At 41.6% G+C, this 21,184-nt stretch overlaps 1 protein-coding gene across 1 annotated transcript; it reads right to left on the reverse strand.

The window, feature by feature from the left end:
- Positions 1-476: 476 nt before the first annotated feature.
- Positions 477-18,039, reverse strand: LOC107383560 (noelin-3). The gene is made up of 6 exons (XM_015956283.3): positions 17,549-18,039; positions 15,463-15,606; positions 13,492-13,647; positions 10,622-10,841; positions 7,648-7,754; positions 477-4,194 (listed from the first exon to the last, which is right to left on the reverse strand). Exons 1-6 carry the CDS (start codon positions 17,630-17,632, stop codon positions 3,517-3,519), a joined length of 1,389 nt encoding a protein of 462 aa, XP_015811769.1. The 5' UTR covers positions 17,633-18,039; the 3' UTR covers positions 477-3,516.
- Positions 18,040-21,184: the final 3,145 nt, after the last annotated feature.

Here is a 21,184-nt window from a genome sequence, read left to right on the forward strand (position 1 = left end):
TCTGGGTTTAAGCAGGATCACTGGCAATAATAGATTAACTATTCCTTTAATCTGTTCACAAATAAGATAAGATCTCTGAGCAAATAAAGCAAATGAAAAAAGAGAGCTTAGAAGAACACAGGAGGCTTATTGTGTTTGTCAGAAACATGGCTGCACAGACACATCCTGGACTCTGACTCCTCACAGATTGGGTTTCAGACACAACGATCAATCCGAGACAGCAGATGCATTCAGCTCCTTCCCAGATTCTTCTGCTCTGCTTCCAAAAATACCTATCTGAGAGATTGTCCTCAAAGCCTCATATAATTAAAATCCATCACCGTTTGTATTTTCCCTTTTCAACTAACTTATTTATTCTATTGCTTACTAGCCTGAAATTATGCAAACAAAAAGCTGTGAGGGAGAATTTTCAGAAGAAAACATCAAACGTTATAAAATGTAATTGTGCTTTATTAGAAATGAAATAAAAAGCAGGTTGGTAGGATTTAGCCTTGTTTGAGTTCTATATAAAATGTAAAAAAAAAACAATGTATTTATCTCTGTTACACTTATCCATCTCCCAACAAGCCTTAACCCAGACCCAAGCTGATTTACAGTGAGTTGCCTCAACACATCAATGCCTCATGAGATCTATACTTTTCTGTTTCTTGAGGGGTTTCTCCCTCCCTGACCTTTTGAGACATTTCCGCTCTGGCTGACTTGCATTGATCCAACATGGAGACAAGTTTCACAACTGATGCTTGGGAGAGGTCTGTGTTTTAACGCTGAGGGGCCACCGGCAATTCACGCCAGATTTACATCTCCTCAGGACAGAGACATTTGCTAATAAAACAAACTAGAAAATTCCTGAAGAAATTTAAAAAGGGACCATCCACCTAGCACAAGACAGTTTTTATGCAAATGTAAAAAATGCCACACACTCAAATTTTTAAAGGATAGCCCAAAAATGGGAAATGTTTTGATGGTTTTTTGCTACATTTTTTGCCATGGCTAATTGGATCGCTTAGAAAAATAATAGCACACCTCCCACCGCTGAGGCGCTCGTTTTGGTGTATAATTTGTGGGGGTGCACGCTGCTGTTCGAGCCGCATTAACGTCCACGTAAGAAGAATGATAAAGGCGATTAATGTGCTACCAAGTGCATAACAACCAGAGCCTTGCTTGCTGCAGCAGCAGGTCCCTTAAATAAATGTTTCACAACTCCAAAATGTATTTCTTTGTGTTGTAAAATAAAATAAAAAATACTTCAATTATGTGGAAAATTGCATCAAATTTCCTTCTATCCATGAATTGCAGTGCACAGATTGTGTTTGCAGAGACATAATAAAAAAACTGCTCTCATCTCAGCAATCTCATCTTTTTTACATTATTTATGTTTATACAAGAGAAGACAGTTTGACTTTATCTCATTACAGCATCAGATCCTACAATTAGACTCAAATTAGACTTTGTCCCTTCCCAAATGAACTACTATTTACCTTCTTAAGTTTCTGACTATTTGAATTTTAGCAATATTAGTTTCCTACCAAAAGATGTGGCAGTCCTGGAACTAGATAATTTGGGTTTGTCCTTTGGAACAGTAGAAAATTACCTACTTGTGAACTTTATACCTTAAACATAAAAAAATGCAGAACACAATAGTGCAGATTGTAGAAAAGCATATTTGTGGCTAAATCACAAAAACAGGGATCCATCCATCCACTATCGTGCGCTTGACCAGGGCCGGGTCCCTAGAGCAGCAGCCTAAGCAGGGAGGCCCAAACTTCCCTCTGCCCAAGCGCTTGGGCCAGCTCCTCCACAGGAACCTCAAAGCGTTCCCTGGCCAGCCGAGAGGTATAGACCCTCCAGTGTGTCCTGGGTCTTCCTTTAGATCTCCTCTCGGTTGGACGTGCCCGAAAAACCTCTCCAGGGAGGCGTCCAGGAGGCATCCCAAATGCCTGAGCCACCTGAACTGGCTCTTCTTGATGTACAGGAGCAGTGGATCTATTCCAAGCCCCTCCCGGATGACCCAATCATCTCACCCTACCTCTTAGAGAAAGCCCAGACTCCCTGCGGAGAAAACTCGTTTCAGATGCTTTTATCTGCAATCTCATTCTCTCGTGACTATAGATGAGGGTAGGAACGTAGATCTACCATTAAATTGAGCGCTTCACCTTTCAGCTCAGCTCTCTCTCCACCACAACAGACCTGTAAAACGCCCACAACCCTGCAGACACAGCGCCAATCCACCTAGCGATCTCCTGCTCGATCTTTCTCTCACTCCTGAACAAGACCCTGAGATACTTACATTCCTCCACTTGAGGCAGGACCTCATCCCTGACCCGGAGAAGGCATTCTACTATTTTCTGACTCAAGACCATGGTCTCTGATTTGGAGAAGCTGATTCTCATCCCAGCTGCTTCACACTCAGCTGTGAACCGCTCCAGCGAAAGCTGGAGGTCACGTTCTGATGAAGCCAACAGGATCACATCTTCTACAAAAGCAGAGACCCGATCCTTAGGACACCAAAACGGATGCCCTCCACACCTAGGCTGTTCACAGAGACAGCTTTTAAAATGAAAACACTTGTTTTATTAGGTTATGAATAACATCTTATTTACATAAAGAAATGTTTAATAAACTAAACTACAAATAGCTCATAAATCATCACTCTAGAGGAGGAGGAAGGGATGCTCTTCTAATACAAAATGAACACTTTCATAATAAAAGTTCCAGTGGGACATCCAATCCTCATGCGAGAGAGACGTTCTTAGGTGTACACAACATACAACACTGAATACACTGTTGCTAGAATTACAAAAAAGCCGATATCTTAGAGTACTCAGTAAAAGGCAGTCAGATTTTGGTGTTTGCTAAGTGCTTTCACTCAGTACTTCAAGATATCCCATGACCATGATGGCTGGGCTTATCCACAGACACAGAAAGAAGGCCATTATCTGTACAGGTGCATTATGGTCCACAACATTTCTTAGTGTCTTGTACAAAGTCGAGTGCAAAACCTGTGAAATCTAAAACAAAGATGTACAAAGACAAGATGAAAGCTAAGGCAGTGAAAAGCAGGCTTAAATTAAGTGATCGTAATGAATTGATGGCAAAAAAGAATAAAAACAATTAATGACAAGAGTAGAAAATGTGAATAAATTATAGAGAATGAATAATGTGCAAACTGAAAAGCAAAATTGTTAAAATAAGAACTGAAAGTCCTTTTATTTCCAAAGGAAAATAAACTTCGGTAAAGGCCTGAAAGTACACTTTTAGGTGGCAAAAGTTTAAAAGTTAAAGTGCCTTTAATCAGTTTAAAAAGAATTTGCATGTTACTTTAAACTTCTCTCAAATTGTGTGTTATACTTTATAGAATGTTATATTTCTAGTATCAGTTACAATACAATTAGTTTGAATAAACAGAAAATAAAATTAACTCACTTTAATTAGGACATTGAAGAAAACTCATCTGCATGTTTAGGCACAACCACTTCCCTAGCTTCCTTTATCTTTCTCTGTACAAAGTTTCCTCCTTTACGAGTCATCCTCGGTTTTAATGATGTGGAAAAGTGTGACGTTGAAGAGGACCTGATGACCATTATTCCAGCCGTAAAGAGCGTGGTCCCTTGCGTTGTAGTCCAACATGGACATGTGGAAGTACTGGTTATGAAAGGGAATGTCTGTATACTCGTACGTGGATGTTTTAGTGGAGTAGGCGTAGTACACTTTAGCTCCCGTCAGGTGGGAGTTGGTTATGTAGAGAGTCCCACAAATCATAAAAGACTCGCCGGCGTTCCTCTTTGAGTACTCCGTGTTCCACGTGTTGATGATCTGGAGCGTGTCTGGGTTCAGCTGGCTGATGACGATGTTCCCTGCATTCTGATTGGTTGCGTAAACAGCCCACAGGCCCAGCTCATCCGCCATCAGGTCGATGTCTGAAAAGCCTCCCCACGTGTAAGGGTACACATTATGGAAACCAGCCGATTCCAGCGCCCTCTGAGTGACCACGTGGCCCGTCTCGAAGCTGTACTTCACGAGGATGTTACTCTGCATCTTGTTGTAGTACAGCGAGCCGTTGTACACTATGTGGTTGGTTCCGGCCCATTTGAAAGGTAAGTTGTAGGTTCTGGATTCCACTCCTGCCACAAAGTCAGCGATGGACTTGTACTCTTTTACTATCTTGTTGTTGGTGTAACTGTCCATGTACCAGACCTGGAGACAAATAAATGCAAAAGCTATTTTAGGTTTTGTGTGAAAATAAGTCCAGGACTACAAATGCGCTTCATGAAAGCGACGTCATCGAACCAGACACGGAGAGAACTCAGGGAAAATGGCTGTAAGTTCAGCAAACTTCCCACAGGAGGAAATAAATCTGGTCATTTGGTAAGTAGCAGCTACTTTAGGGAGAGGAGATTATGTGGTCACGTCACATTTGTGACGTGCCGATTTCTAGTGTGTAGTCAGGCTAACTACGAACTTTTAGAAGCTAATAAATCTCAACGAACGTGACTGGCATGGTCGAAACACCCATCATTACTTTTCATTTAAATTGCAGTACAAAATATGTGTGATCCAGGGTCTAAGGCAAAGCAGATTAGAATATAGTGTTTTTATCCCCGATGACTTGCATTCATTTTTTCATTCTTCCGGGGACCCACGATGCAGAAGTGACTTAGGCTCCCTATAAGCTTCGCCATTCCAGTGTGGATAATTAAGAAGCTTGTGCACTTTTAAAGGAATACTGTGGAGTTAGCACTAGTGTCTGAAAAGCCCCATTCCCACCTGTACCGGGTCGGCCCGGGCCGGGTAGCGTAGGTTGTTTACATATCTGGGTGGCCTGGAATTTTCCCGGGCCAACCAAGGCTCATTCTCGGCCCTCTTCCCGAGGGGTACTGCTTCAGGCCGACCAGGGCCAACACGCCCACTGCTGACAGCAAATTCACACCTTCCATTAGAGCAAGCCTCTGATTGGTGGGTAGAATCAGCCCATTCACACCTTCCATTAGAGCAAGCCTCTGATTGGTGGATAGAATCAGCCCACATGGGCTTAAGGCAAGGATGTGTGGAATCAACCGGGCCAGGCTGGGGCCGACTGGGGCTACCCGGCCCGGGCCGACCCGGTACAGATGGGAATGGCCCATTAGTGAAATCAAAAGTGAAACCCATCTCCTCGCTTTGCGTCCGTGTTTTTAACACCTTAATCTAACTGCTGACATGTCTCTTCAGCCTTCATTAGTTTCCACAGGAGCGATTAATCACTAAATCAAACAAATCAGCTGTGTTCATGTCTTCATCTAAAACATGCAGGAAGCGTGCTGGACCCAGACTGCAGTGTCAGGCATGTGAGCTCCACCCTACTAAGTCCAACAGGGACTGGACCGGCACTCAGAAGTTGCAAGTGAAATATTCTGGCCACAGAGGGCGGTGGGGGTCTGAGTGACATTTCATTAACACTGTGAAGGATCATTTTAGCACATATTAGCTCAAGAAAATGATTAAAAAATATATGAAAATGTTGCATAGTTTGCCTTGAAACGATGCTGATAAAGATTTCTGTGACTTAAAATGTTAAATTTGCACAGGACCTTCAAAAATCTTCATACAATTAACGTCTAATGTTTATGTTTATGTGTTTAGCAGACAATTTTGTCCAAAGCGACTTACAAGTTATAATCGGCATGTTGCCCTTGAGGCTAACAACAACAATAACAACAACAACAAACAATTTCCAGTCAGTCGTAGGTGGCAGTGAGGCAGCATGATGAATCATGGAGAGTAGGGAACAAGGAGTGGATGGTAGGGGGGGGGGGGGGTGCAGGGAGGGTGCTAGCTTAGAAGATGCTCTCTGAAGAGCAGGGTCTTCAGGAGTTTCTTGAAACTTGAAAAGGAAGCCCCTGTTCTGGTAGTGCTTGGAAGGTCATTCCACATTTGTGGAACGATGCATGAGAAGAGTCTGGATTGTCCTGAGCGTGGTGTAGGCACTGCTAGCCGACGATCCTGTGATGACTGAAGCGGCCGGGCTCAATGAACAGAGGGGTGACGTGTGCTCTTTTTGGCTGATTGAAGACCAGACGTGCTGCTGAGTTCTGGACCATTTGAAGAGGTCTCACAGTACAGCCTGGAAGACCAGTTAGAAGGGCATTGCAGTAATCAAGGCGGGATATGACAGTAGATTGCACCAGGAGCTGGGTGGCATGTTGTGTTAGGTATGGTCTGATCTTTCGTATGTTCTGTGATCTGCTTGAAAGCCACCCTTTCAATGATTTTGGACAGAAAAGGGAGGAGAGAGATAGGTCGGTAGTTCTCCACATGATTTGGAGGAAGAGATGTTTTTTTTAGCAGCGGTTTAACCTGAGCATGCTTGAGAGAGGTGGGAAATGTACCAGATGTCAGTGAAGTGTTGATCACATGTGTGACTGCTGCGGCTACTGTAGGAGCAATAGCTTGGAGCAGCTTAGTCGGAATGGGGTCAAGTGGGCATGTAGTAGGGTGGCTGCACGTGAGAAGCTTGGACACACAGTTCTCAGTGAGAGGGGAAAAAGAGGAAAATGAAGCAGTAGGGCTTCAGATGGTTGGGCTAGAAGGAGTTTGTGGTAGTGAATGTTCAGGAGTAGCCAGTTGAGTAAACTGTTTGCTTATAGCTGCCACTTTGTCAGTGAAGAATGAGGCAAAGGTGTCAGCTGATAGATTGTTGGTAGGAGGTGGAGACGGAGGGTTGAGCAGAGTTTTGAATGTCGAAAATAGTTTCTGAGAGTCAGTAGAGCTGAGAATTTTGTCAGTGTAGAAAGCTTTCTTTGCATCGGTGATGCTGGCAGAGAATGAGGACGGTAATTCATGAAATTTCAGTTGATCACCAGGATCTTTTGTTTTGCGCCATTTCCGTTCCTCAGCTCTAAGATTGGTGCGTAGAGACCGGAGGGTATCATTTAGCCAAGGGTGTGACTGAGAGGATCTAGCAGGTCTAGTGGCTAAAGGGCACAAGTTGTTAAGACAAGAGCAGAGTGACTCGGTGGCATCATTCACTTCATAAGTAGAGAATGTTAAGGTGCTGAAATTAGAACCTTATAGGTAGCTCCAAATACAGAACACATCAGTTATTTGGTGCAACTTAAAATAAAAATATATATATATATTTGCATCATGCTGTACTGTGTATTGGGACAGCATCAACATAACTTTTTGTACAAATAGCATCAAAATGAGCACCCCCTAGTGGCTGGCTGCAGTACAAGCTTTAGGCCCCTCAACCCCCATTTAAATAAATGGTACCATAACCTGATTTTTAAAAATTAAAACTACTGAGATCTTTTTCCAGATTTCACGAGCTTATCTTACTGCAGCATGCCCAAATTAAACTTTATTATAAAAACATAGCTATAACTTGTTGATGCTTTAAAACTGTAATTGTGTACGAGTGTAGAGTGAATAGTAAGGGTTTCAGTTTTGATTTAGTCTTATTTTTTTAATGAAAGGAGAAACTGTTTGGAAATTTAAATCAAGTGAAATCTTATGATGAATAAGAACAAATAATCTTCAATACACTTTCAGTAAAATGCTATGTTCAGCACTTCCTGTGTATGAAACATACCACGTGCATTTTGATACAGACTTTGAACAAAAGTAAAATTAATTCCTTTAATCCCTCAAGTGGAAAAATGAGCTCACCCTGTTGCTTCTAGGAGGGGCCAGGGGGTCAGTCATCCAGGCTCCAAACCTGGTCCCCGAAGTCTTCACTGTCAGTGGTCCAGTGATCTTCATCAGCTTCCCACACGCTGTGAATCACATCACACACATGTCTCGTCACATATGTCCCATATAACACCACGGCTGGAAAGCATGAAGGTGCTAGGTGGCGTACATCTGGCAGCAGCTTCTGGACATTGAGCACGTCTCTCTGCTGTTACAGAAGGACAAAAGTACCACTGCACTACCCACTTGTTAGAGCTGGGGACATTGTTCTATTATGGTTTAATATCTGAAGTGCTTGCATTTGATTCTCTTCTCTGACATTTTAATTGTGCCAAATGACAGTGAGGCATCACTTCCACACACTTTCGTGTTTTCCATTAAGTACGGAGGCAAAATTTTACAAAATAAAGGGAGGTTCTGGACAAAACAATGCTTTAGTAATCCTCATAAGCTCAGGCAGATGTCTTGCTGAATCCTATTAACCCTCTGGGGTCCAGGGTGTAATTTGCCGTTTTTGACTAATTTAGAGTTTTCCTTTGTATTTCCAAAATAAAAACCATAACCACTGCCTTATGTGGTATCAATCTTTTCAGCACAACCTGGACTTTATGAATTTATACTTATTTTTTTATATTTCGACATAAAGGGGTTGCATATTAGACCTTAAATCACTCAAAAACATAAAATCTGAATTGGGAAAAAGTTTTTTATTTTACTGTGAAACCAACAAACATTTATGACGAATGTTTTTTATAATTTAGAATGGTAATCTAGACTGTACATTTATAAAAATATGAATAAATATAGCAAATAACAATAAAAAAAGTATTAGACCTCTGGGCTCCAGGGTGTATATCACCGTTTTTGACTCATTTTAGTTTTTACTTTGTATTTTCTAATAAAAACAATAAATACTGCCTTATGGGGTATCATTTTTTTCAGGGCAACCTGGACTATCTGAATTTATACTTATTTTATTATTTTGGCAATAATGTACATGCATTTTGGAGTGGGGAGTGGCTCTGTCTCATGCTGTGGAGATCGAGAACTGACAGCTGCGCGGCGCCTCCCACTCCTCTCGTTGGATCTCCGAGGAGCTGGATCTCTGCCTTCATCCTCTACCTCATCATGACCCAACTCTTCTATGAGGAAGGATGGATCTGCCCAGGGGCGGGGTTAGGCCCAGCTACTTTGACTCAAGCCCTGAATGTTTTATGAAATGCCCCGGATCTAAAACGCGGAAGTAACATGCCGTACCAAAGTCCAACAGAGAGGGAGCAGCTGGCAGTAGTTTGTATACAGCCTGCCTGAGCCTCCACCACTGAAGAAGAAGCCCCTCAGCAGCCGGCTTCTTCTACACTCTCTGCCTGAAACGCATGAGAGAAGATGGACATAAGGATGTTTTTTTTAGACCAAAAGTACAACAACAGAACCCCAGCTTTGATGAGACTGGTGTTGACTCAGGTTTGTGAGTCTTATTTGAAAATATTTGTTGTGCTGCTGGTTTGCCTAAAGTTAGCTTAAAAACAGGTAAAGTTGCTGGAGAAAGAAAGGGAATATTTACTATCATCTCACACTAAACACTAACAGGAACAATACTCTGCCCTGAATATGCTTAATATGTAGCTTCAGATTAAAAATTATGTGGTACAAGTCAAATATATATGATGTTGACTAGCGCGTGGTGTGTGTGTGTGTCTGTGTGTGCGCGCGTGTGTGCGTGTGCTAAGCCCCGGATCTTCTTCAGTCCTAAATCCGCCCCTGGATCTGCCACATTGTCGTCAACATCCTCGCTATTTTCCTCAGACTCCAGCTGTGAGTCTCCGTCCACTTCCTCTGTTTCCAGTTCAAAAGAACAGCCGTACTATCTGAACTGCCTGGTGGACATTTATCCTTCTCATCATCCTTTATATAAGCCTAATAAAAACCTACTAAACTGCAGAGACAATATGTCTGTCCGGATCGCTCCAAAATATGAAGTTTACCATCAATATCTGTCTAATTGTTTGTTGTTACTCTGTTTGCGCCACTCCTTTCCCCGCGAAGCGGCTCATTTTTGCACACATCTCGTTACTCGTGCAGCCTTCCTCTCTCTCAGCTACATAATGATAGTTTTTATCAATTGAATATGTGAGACTTCCACCAACAGCAAAAGGATCTCATGTTTTTGTGGGTTTTTTATGTTCACAAGCACATTCCCTCTCACGGATTACTAAACTGCTGTTTTGACAAGTTATCAGAGTGTCTAAAAATAGGTCGTTTTTAGTTTAGTATAACTCCGCTTTTACATTGCCTATTAACAAAATTTAAAAACTGGGGTGTAGTTTATAATCTCCTTTTTAAAGCTGAATTGAAATCAAAACTCAGGGAGGCGGAGTCTTGCTGCTACAGCATCCCAAATCAGACCTGTTCAAAAGACACGGATACGCCTCCATGGACCCTAGAGGGTTAAAACCCTAACTACAACCTTTAGAAAGCACACATTGGTTATTTACGCCGACACTCAGACTGACATTGGCACAACGTATAACTGAGCAGCTGGAAAATTAGAGCTTAAGTTATGCAAACCTTTAACAAAGACACTATGAAGGCTAAATGGATTCTTTTGGTCAAGTTAAACCTCAGTGGGTGGAGTAACATAATCACAGCTTTTTTCTGCCAAAACGTCAAAGCAGGAAAGGAAAAGCAAAAGAGAAAAGATAAAAAGGTCAACTTCTGATTATTTAGAGAAATCCTTGCATGCCCTTCCTATTATGACACAAAGCTTCATGTTTTTACAAAAAATGTATTCCTAAACTGGGGAGGAAATACCCAAACAGCTTTTTTTCTCAATCAAGACCAATTATTTTTCCTTCTCTGGGTGCAGTTCTGCAGTGCCTCGTGCTCCGTATCAAAAGTGCTGCTCTGATGGAGGCAGCGAGTGATGTGCTTGTCATTCTTTAGAACTCACTGAGTTTGTTCATGCAGCTGTGGAGCCTATTCTCCAAGTTTAGGACTCTTTGTTGCAGCTCCTCATAGTCATAGGCTCCCATCTCCTCCTGGATGCCCATCAAGACATCGGACAGGTTTCTGATCTCCTCTTTGAACTGGGAGATGAGCTTGGCGTCGGTCTTGTACTGCTCCAGAACAGGAATCAGTGGCTGCAGGGATTCCATCTTTCCCTTTAGCTCCTGGAAAAGACAGCAGAAGGCAAACAATGTAAATCAATGAAAACAGTACAAAATTGTGCATCTTTTCTAAGCATATGACCACGAGTCTCCATGTTTTTGTAGCATTTACCTCCATCTGAAATAATTTCACTAACAGTATTGATTAATGAGGCAAATAAATATCTTTTGTTCCTTTTTGATATGAAGAAACAGTAAAATATGATGTATTATTTGCAGAATAAACAGTCTAAAGTTTAATCACAACACAATATATCAACCGGAAGAAGTAAAAAAAAAAGATTAACTAATGAAATAACTAGAAATTGTGTCCTGGATGCTTTACGTGTGTTTTTGCTGTTGAAAGATTTAACGATTTTCAACCCTTCTTGTCTTGCAATTTAAGCGTATTTGTTTATCTGTTTTGTAAGAATTTCAACAGTGGATTACAGAATCAGATCTGCCAGTTGATGCAAGGTGGTAAAATCTCTGAAATAACTTATTCATACATTTTTGTAATGAAAAGAAAAATTGACTGTTTCTGTTTATGAAGGAAAATAATCAAAAATAAGACGTATAAGCTGTAAATATAACTTGGTGCATCCCAAATTCCTCCATGGGCACCCTATGTGGGCGAAGCCTCTTTTAATGAATAACTGGGGCAGCAGTGGCTCAGGAGGCAGAGCGGGTTGCCTCATGATCGGAGGGTCATGGGATTGATTCCAGCTCCCGCCAGGGGGTATTCTGCTGTTGTGTCCTTGGGCAAGACACTTCACCCAACTTGCCTGTGTTGGTGGTGGTCAGAGGGGCCGACGGCGCCAAATGGCAGCCTTGCCTCTGTCAGACCGTCCCAGGACGGCTGTGGCTACAAAGTAGCTTACCATCACTGGCAGTGTGTGAATGTGAGAGTGCATGCAAATGTTTTGAGTGTCCTAAACAAGCGCTATACAAGTTCGATGTATTATTATTATTATTATTATTATTATTATTATTATTATTATTATTATTATTATTATTATTATTATTATTAACATGCAAACTGATGTATCTTGAGGTGTTTTTTAAAAATCACCTCAAACAAAGCAGAATGAAGCCAAAACACACCGGCGGAGTAAAATCCACACTAAAAATAGGTTTCCATTTTTCTCTACAACTCCATGCACCGACTCTTCTGCGTTAACAATTTGTGCACTCTGACCTTTTACTTTTAGTAGCTTTTTTCTGCTTTTATATCAACACTGTGTTTGTGTTTTACTCATGTGAAGTAGAAGTTTAAGTTCAAATCATTAGTGTCACATACTTTATGTTAAATTTACAGAATTATCTATTTATTCTCTTTAATATTATTTATGTTTGGTATGGTTAATGAAGTCCATATTGATATTAGTATGATAAAAGTAATTTTAGTCTTTTAATTTAGACTTTAAAAAGTCAACTTCAGTCAGAAAACAAAAGGAGTCAGTGGTTGAGTTGTGTTGCTGTTAGCCAATCCAAGATGAGATGTCCAAATATCAGAAGATAAGACTCCAAATCCTGTCGTCTGAAGCTACTTTCAGACTTCTCCATCCTGAAACAGGTACACCGGAGCTTTTTTTTCCCAGAGGACGACTTACAAGGCATTCATTCCTACTACAGACCACTGCAAATGTATTAAACATATGAGTAAAGTTGACCTTTAAACCTGGTGTCCACATTGTGATGTCATCAAGCAGAGGAGGAGATTTGAAAATTTGAACGGTTTTAGTTCCCGCCCCTGTCCCCCCCTTCTGGAAGGAGCTGAAAACCACACCTTCTTCCGTGCACACAAATAGCCTAACTAACAAGTAATGTTTGATATGTTCCCGATCACACACCTGATTCTAAATGTTGAAGTAACTCATCAGTTATCTCATTAACAACAGGCGTAACCAGTAGAAAACTTCAGTTTTTTTAAAACCATGGATCTGGTGAGCTGGTGTCTGAATGTAATTGATCAAATCTTTTCCACACTAAGAACAGAGCGGTAGGGTCCCTCATGTCCAGATGGAATCTTGGAACATAATGATTCTGTCTCTGCTTTCCCTGGAAGATTCAGAAGAAGTGCGGATTTCTGGATTTATGATTATTGGATTCCTGCTGTTTGGTGCGGGCAATTATTTGGTGTTTTCAGAAAATTATGGAACTGTCAGGGGTGATTTGGAGGGTTCCTGAGATCAAAGAAGGTATTTGTGCACCGTTGTACTTCAGTCATATTCCACCACTGAATATGTTTCCACTTTAAATTTAGCACCAGGCTCTTTAATCCGTGATGTTTAGTCTTAAAAACTGAAGTATTTAATCAATTTAATCTGAAGTAAAGTATGTTTTCCACCTCACAGATTTAGTCAGGGAATAAAACACTGTACCAACAGAACTTCTGAGAACGATGCTCGCTCACTTCTACACCATGAAGGTTTTGTCCTCTGGCAATTCTGTAAACAATTCTTTGACTTTGTAAAGTTCAAACAAATATCAAAGTATCCAAAGATTTCTGTTTTGAAGTTGCCTTTGTGTTGCCGAGGCGAAGCTGAAATAATCCTACCAGGAGTGTAAGCTCACCTAATCACATGCTTCGCATGCATCTTCAGAAAGGAATCCTCTTGCCAGACGTTCTTCTGATGTTTCGCACAGAGTTCAACATCAAACAAAACAGTACCTGAAAGTTTTTGTTGACGAGCGTCTTCCTGTCCACCTCGATATGCCGGAACTTTGACCGAAGTCCTTTGATCTGGCTCTCCATCCTCATGATGTACTGAAAGTCTCTCTGCGTCCGCAGGTTCAGCACCTCGATTGACTGTGACATGTTCTGCACCTTTTGAGAAGAATGAAAAAGTGCAGCATTGATTTTTCCATCCACCACCAGATTAAAATGTCCTTCTTCAGGCGTTTAGTAGCTCGCCTCTCTCTAACTTCTCCTGGAAAGAATCAACATTTTGACCTCTAGCATGATTGTCTTTTAACAAACTTGGAGGATACGACTTGAGATGTATTTTACATGCATGTTAGACCGTTACATGGCAGATCTCCCTCTGTCTTTACTCCCACTAATTAGAATTCTGTTTTAATCCTTGAGAGCTGAATCATTTTTTGATTTTTAACTCCCACAAAAATAAAACTACAACACCGATGCCGTATTTCTGAGAGGAGATTAGATGTAAAGACCGTTTTGTGCTTTAACAAAAGCTCCTAGGTTTATGGGGCGCATGAACAATAAGAAACGTCCTTTCTCTTCTCTCTTTGGTTCTAATTGTAACAAGCCAACATTACCAGAGCACGTGAAAAGCAAAGTGGTGCAACACTCACAGTTCTGGCTCTGGTAAAGGGATCCTGAAATGGCCCAACTCATGTCCTGAGGCAACTTAGTACATTAGTGTCAGAGGCCCATGTAAGTGATAGAAAACGTGCACGGACATATAACAATCAAATGTAGGTTACAGTACTGTTTCCCTCTCAGTGTGCAGCTAACTCTCTGAGAATGATGCTTATAATCACTTCTACGTTGACAACAAATATTGGTGAGAATGGAAATATTACAATATTGTAGAAAGTTCATTTATTTCAGTAATTCAGCTTAAAGTGACAGTGTATATTTTCCCTGGTGATGGGGGCAGTATCTAAATCATTGCAAGCTAGAGGTATTTTGTGTTTGTGTACGACAGCATTCACAACCTCTGCCATGTCTCTTCCACATCACACCTGGTTCACATACATGCACTGCCTTCTTAGGATGACATCAAGTGCTGCAGAAGCATGCTAATCACTCATTCATTTAAGTCAGGTGTGTGGCAGCAGAGAAACAATGCTGTTGCAAACAGCAACATAGTAAACATGGAGGACAGGGGGGCGCTGAGGACCAGGGTTGAGAAACTCTGGACTGTACCACCTTACCAACGGATCTCAAATAGAATATTGTGGAAAGTGTCAATAATCTAGGGTCAAAGTGTCACACTCTAATCAGCTAATGAATCTAAAACACCTGCAAAGGGTTCCCGAGCCTTTAAATGGTCTCTCAGCCTAAGATGAATTACTGAAATAAATTGATTTTTAAAACATATTCTCAATTTTTCCAGTTTCATCCGTGTGATGATGAGTTAGATTCAGATGGACTGGCGACCTGTCCAGGGTGGCCCCCACCCTAGTGAGGATGGAGCTGTTTAGATAAAGGGTGGCTGAATGGATGGACTCAATTTGAATTTCATATTTGTTATGAAAACACACAATGGAGTTCAAATGAAAGCTTGAGAATCAAAAATGATGTTTTTACACATCCTAAATATTGAATAGTTTCATTAGGTGCAAAATAAATAAATAAAAATAATGTGAACCACTGATCTGTTAGTGACATGAAGAACATTCTCACCCTGTTGAACTGCCATTTAACTGATATCATCCATGTAATATATGCAGAAGTGGAAAATGCTGTTCTGGACTAGTCACTCGGGAAATCATGGAAACAAAACACTGTGAAGAATAACCTGATGTGATGTCTGTATGAATTAAGGTGTGCTTGTGTGTGTGTGTGTGTGTGTGTGTGTGTGTGTGTGTGTGTGTGTGTGTGTGTGTGTGTGTGTGTGCGTGCGTGCGTGCGTGCGTGCGTGCGTGCAAACACACATGTGCGTGCACATGCCTTCTCTAGGAGCTGTCGGAGCTGTCTGCCTTTGGCATCTCTGGAGCAGAGATTCTGTTCTGGTGCCACCACTGTGCAGATACAACGCCCATCTGCATCCTGAGCTGAGCTGTACACCTGCCAGCCCTCCTTTGGCCTGATGGTCTGCACACAGAAGCGCACACACACACACTTTTAAAAACACCAAACACACTTCTCTGGACACAAACAAACACACTGATAATTTCACTAGTATGATACCGCAGCACGTTTTATATAGATAGTTTTTTCCCTCATGGGGTCATCCATTCTTTAGCTTTATTTTCTGCAAGTTTTGACACTAACCAATTCCACTGACTTCCAAATAGTCTCGGTTTTGAAACAACAAAATGCTTTGGCTGGAACATATTCCTCAGCTCACAGTGTTTGGTCTCCAGTGAATAGCCACTTCAACAATAAACAGTGTTTCCTAGCCTTGATGAATAACCCAACTGTTGAAAATGCCTGTTTCTCCTCACAAGCCTGTCCATGGTCTTAAATGAAAAAAAAAATGCAGGGAGAAGGAAACAAACTTGGTAAAACATTTTATAAACTCATTAGCAAAAAAGCACAATTCTATGAAACAAGCAAGAAAATGAAGGAATTCATTTGAAATATGTGCAGATTATTTTAATTGATGACAAAGTGGAAAACTAGTTTTGTTCCAGACATTTTGATCAGAAGTTTTGGAAAACTCCCAGGCCCTCAAACATCTGCATGTGAAGAAAGCTGCTGTTTGCTGTCAGCATGGGGAATGAATGAGTGTAAATGTCTCCGTGAATAAATCCTCCAGATTTTTGTAAAATGAAGGAAGGAGGACGAATAGCACGCAAAGTATTCAAACAATCCAGCAGGTTTTGAAGGAGGCATTGAAGAAGGGACATGTTGTCCAAGAGCAGCCTTTTCTTCCCATTCTCCAGTCTTTTCACTGCAGACAGTCAGAGCTCTTTAAAGAGCATTGGGCCATGAAAGATCACGTCCTTTCTGGGTGTGCATAAACTTTTCAGTAAGCGGACAGCTCAACATTTGACTCGTCATCTTTCTTCTGCAAGAGGCTAATTTTTTATATATCATAAAACCTAACATCCAGTTTAATTATTACCGTTTACATTTCACCTACATGTTTTTTAAGTCTTAGATAAGAATTGTGATTAACTTGCATTTGATACAATCTAGATTTTTTTCTCTGCATTGAAAAGAAAAATCTAAACCCACTGTTTTTTAATAGCCTCTCCTCTGCCTCCAGCTTGACTCACATCCTTTTGCCTCTTCCCATCTCTCACATTTCCTCATATTAAAAAGGACTCTGTCACTCAGCCAAGCCATATGCACTTGCCACTTTTCCTTTTGTTTGCAACTCTGTACAAACACTTGTCCTCTCATTCAACAATCCAGACATCTGGTTCTTCCATTTGTTTAGGGACTCCCCCCCCACTTATCTGAAGGAGTATTTCTGCAGCCTGGACACCTTTTCCTCGTCTTTCAGAGGAATGCTCTTTTCAGCACATAGCTTCCAGTCATGGCAAGGTGAAGGAACTGCTTTGCAATCATGGCACTCTCTGCATGGGTGGGATGATCCTAATCGAGCAATGTTCTTGTCCAATTGGCTTGGTAATCAGAAAGCTGCTTCTTCTGGTTGGAGATTGCTTCCAAACACATTTCAGGGGCCTTATGCTGACGTTTTCAACACATCTACATAGCAAGATACGACCTATTCCTTAAAAAGTGAGTTAGATGCCAGCCAGTATCAGAGCGAATCTTCATTTTTTTCATAGCCTCCACATTATAAACACCTATAACATAATTTTTGTTAAACTTAAAGTAATTTGGGGCATTTTCTTATAAATCAGTGCTCATTCTGAAGTGTGTACAGGTGACAGCAGCAATGGCAAAAAACCACTCAAGCATGCAACCGTTGCAGGAAGCTGATATGACTCATCCAAGTATTGATGAGGAAATGAATCATGGAAAAGTTCCACCCAAATTAAAGCAGAGCCAGATTTCTTGAACTTGTCAGTAAAAACATTTCCCAGAGGGAAACGTGAGGCTTTGGTCAGACAGAACTCACCGCGGTTGGACAGGATCCGAACAGCAGCAGAAACAGCAGCGGGTTCAGCACCACGGACAGCGACCACATTCTGTATGCTGTCATACCTCCACCTCCTCCGCCACAAGCGAGATGGAGAATAACGATAAATAAATCACGAAAGTTCGCCTCCGTGCGCGCCCTCCGCCGTGTCCACTACGCTCTGGTAAAAACTGTGACTTCCTGAGGAAGAGGTGGGCACGTCCATCCACCCGTGCCCGTCACGCGTGCCATGCGGGCAGCGGGGAAAAATCGCGTCTCTGCAAAAAAGATTGACAAAAAAATAAAAAAAAGTTTGTGGTCATTCAGCGAGAATCCGAGCTGCGTTCAGGGACCCTTCATCGCGGATATGACATCATCCAGCTGCCTCTCTTGACTTTAAATGAAGACAGCTTGTGCGCGAGGAGGAACCACCAGCAGCTGCGCGGGGACAAAAGTTGCAGCTGGCAGCATTCACGATGGTGGTGGCGCGAGCTCTGGGATGCTGCTGCGTCTTTATGCACGCAGATAAATAGATAATAGAGCACGACAGGATTGGCTACCGCGTGGGCATCATGCAAATGGATTTAACTTTCACCAAATTAAACAAAATTGCATAAAAATGAGATGGTTAATTTCTAACCCCAACTAGAGAGGGCAGCATAGCTCAGATCTGCTGCACTTCCTTTCAAGTTTACAGATTATGGAGGTCCAGGGTAATGAGTTTATTCATGAAGGAACATCTGATTTAAAAATAAAGATAATAAACCCACAAAAATAGGTGATTTTTATAGTTTCATTTTAAATTGGTTATAAAAACACTTGCATGGGGCAGCAGTAGCTCGGGAGGTAGAGCGGGTAATGGGAGGGAGGTTGCTCCCACCATAATGTGCTGTTGTGCCCTTGGGCAGGACAGTTAACCTGCTGCTGGTGGTCTATCAGTGTGCCCCAGGGCAGCAGTGGCTACAATGTAGCTCATCCCCACCAGCTTGTGTGTGTGTGTGTGTGTGTGTGTGTGTGTGTGTGTGTGTGTGTGTGTGTGTGTGTGGGTGGGTTGTTGAATCCCAAACAGGCCATTTACCAGTTTTAAAGTTTTAATCGCTCTGTGATTGGCTGAACCACTTTTGTGACCTGTGAGATCATTTGGAACCATTCCAAAATGAAACAAAATAAAATGCACAACCTCATTAGACAGTATTGTCACTTTTTGTTTTTGTGGCAGAATCAGCTTTCAGTGTTTGGTCAAGTTACACTGGAGCAGAACTACACTAGCTTGTTTGTTTTATCTTCTTTATTTTCAAGCTAATAATACGGAAGTTATTCACAAACTGTAGGGAGCATACATCTCCCCCCAGTGAGTAGAGAACGGGGCTATTGAAGTTATATCTATATGACCATATCTTATTATTACAAAATATGAAACACGTTATTTCTAGAATCTTCATTAAAATGACCTTTACATGTCACTATTGAGAGTTACTGCTCTTACACCTTTTTCCTGCACTAACAAACACGCTTCTACAGGTCCTTCTAAAAATTAGCATATTGTGATAAAGCTCATTATTGTCTGTAATGTACTGATAAACATTAGACTTTCATATATATTACATTCATTACACACAACTGAAGTAGTTCAAGCCTTTTATTGTTTCTATTATTGATGATTTTGGCGTACAGCTCATGAAAACCCAAAATTCCTATCTCAAAAATTAGCATATTTCATCCGACCAATAAAAGAAAAGTGTTTTTAACACAAAAAAGTCAACCTTCAAATAATTATGTTCATTTATGCACTCAATACTTGGTCTGGAATCCTTTTGCAGAAATGACTGCTTCAATGCGGCGTGGCATGGAGGCAATCAGCCTGTGGCACTGCTGAGGTGTTATGGAGGCCCAGGATGCTTCGATAGCGGCCTTAAGCTCATCCAGAGTGTTGGGTCTCGCATCTCTCAACTTTCTCTTCACAATATCCCACAGATTCTCTAGGTTCAGGTCAGGAGAGTTGGCAGGCCAATAGAGCACAGTAGTACCATGGTCAGTAAACCATTTACCGGTGGTTTTGGCACTGTGAGCAGGTGCCAGGTCATGCTGAAAAATGAAATCTTCATCTCCATAAAGCTTTTCAGCAGATGGAAGCATGAAGTGCTCCAAAATCTCCTGATAGCTAGCTGCATTGACCCTGCCCTTGATAAAACACAGTGGACCAACGCCAGCAGCTGACATGGCACCCCAGACCATCACTGACTGTGGGTACTTGACACTGGACTTCAGGCATTTTGGCATTTCCCTCTGCCCAGTCTTCCTCCAGACTCTGGCACCTTGATTTCTGAATGACACGCAAAATTTGCTTTCATCCGAAAAAAGTACTTTGGACCACTGAGCAACAGTCCAGTGCTGCTTCTCTGTTGCCCAGGTCAGGCGCTTCTGCCGCAGTTTCTGGTTCAAAAGTGGCTTGACCTGGGGAATGCGGCACCTGTAGCCCATTTCCTGCACACGCCTGTACACGGTGGCTCTGGATGTTTCTACTCCAGACTCAGTCCACTGCTTCTGCAGGTCCCCAAGGTCTGGAATCGGTCCTTCTCAACAATCTTTCTCAGGGTCCGGTCACCTCTTCTCGTTGTGCAGCGTTTTCTGCCACACTTTTTCCTTCCCACAGACTTCCCACTGAGGTGCCTTGATACAGCACTCTGGGAACAGCCTATTCGTTCAGAAATTTCTTGCTTGAGGGTGTAAATGATGGCCTTCTGGACAGCAGTCAGGTCGGCAGTCTTACCCATGATTGCGGTTTTGAGTAATGAACCAGGCTGGGAGTTTTTAAAAGCCTTGGCAATCTTTTGCAGGTGTTTAGAGTTAATTAGTTGATTCAGATGATTAGGTTGATAGCTCGTTTAGAGAACATTTTCATGATATGCAAATTTTTTGAGATATGAATTTTGGGTTTTCATGAGCTGTATGCCAAAATCATCAATATTAGAAACAACAAAAGACTTGAACTACTTCAGTTGTGTGTAATGAATCTAATATAGATGAAAGTCTAATGTTTATCAGTACATTACAAACAATTGAGGAAATCACTAGTCTGATTTTTTTCCATGAATATAATAAATATGTCAGGCAGGAGCATCTCAGGATCTGTCTGAGATCTGTCTCGGTGAGACAGATAATAGCAATCCAAAGTGCTTTTATGTGTGATCTGACAATTGATCAACCATTGCTTGAAAATTGAATACAGCTTAGTCGGTTAATTGCGTTGATCATACAACGTAAACGGCAGCTCGCAGAACTCACGAGGCAACGTTTTACGTGATGTTTACTTGCTGCTATGAGTAATAAGACAGAAAAAGCCACGCCAAAATAAGTTTAGGAAGCCCACTAAGAATCGTAATAAAAGCATTTATAATAAATACCATACACAGTTGAGGAAACGGTTTAAGTACCTGATATGACGTGGTCGCTGCATAAGCGAAAACCTTTACTCTCGGGATCCCACAACTTCATTTTAGCCTGGAGGCTAAAGCGTTTCATTGCAATGAGCCAACGTTTGTGGTGTTCCAGATCTTGGGGAATCCTGTAGATGGCTCATTCCTTATGTCGTCCGCATCTGTTCTGGCATCCTGGGGCACAACAGGAATCTACCAC

Source organism: Nothobranchius furzeri, chromosome 11 (genome assembly GCF_043380555.1).
Source record: "Nothobranchius furzeri strain GRZ-AD chromosome 11, NfurGRZ-RIMD1, whole genome shotgun sequence".
In the NCBI taxonomy this organism is placed as follows: domain Eukaryota; kingdom Metazoa; phylum Chordata; class Actinopteri; order Cyprinodontiformes; family Nothobranchiidae; genus Nothobranchius; species Nothobranchius furzeri.

Coding starts and splice junctions, on each gene's coding strand:
- LOC107383560 (XM_015956283.3), bottom strand. CDS start 17,632: ATGACAGCATACAGAATGTGGTCGCTGTCCGTGGTGCTGAACCCGCTG. Junction 15,607..17,548: donor TCGGATCCTGTCCAACCGCG/GTGAGTTCTGTC, acceptor TTCTGTGTGCAG/ACCATCAGGCCAAAGGAGGG. Junction 10,842..13,491: donor TCGTCAACAAAAACTTTCAG/GTACTGTTTTGT, acceptor TGTCTTTTCCAG/GAGCTAAAGGGAAAGATGGA.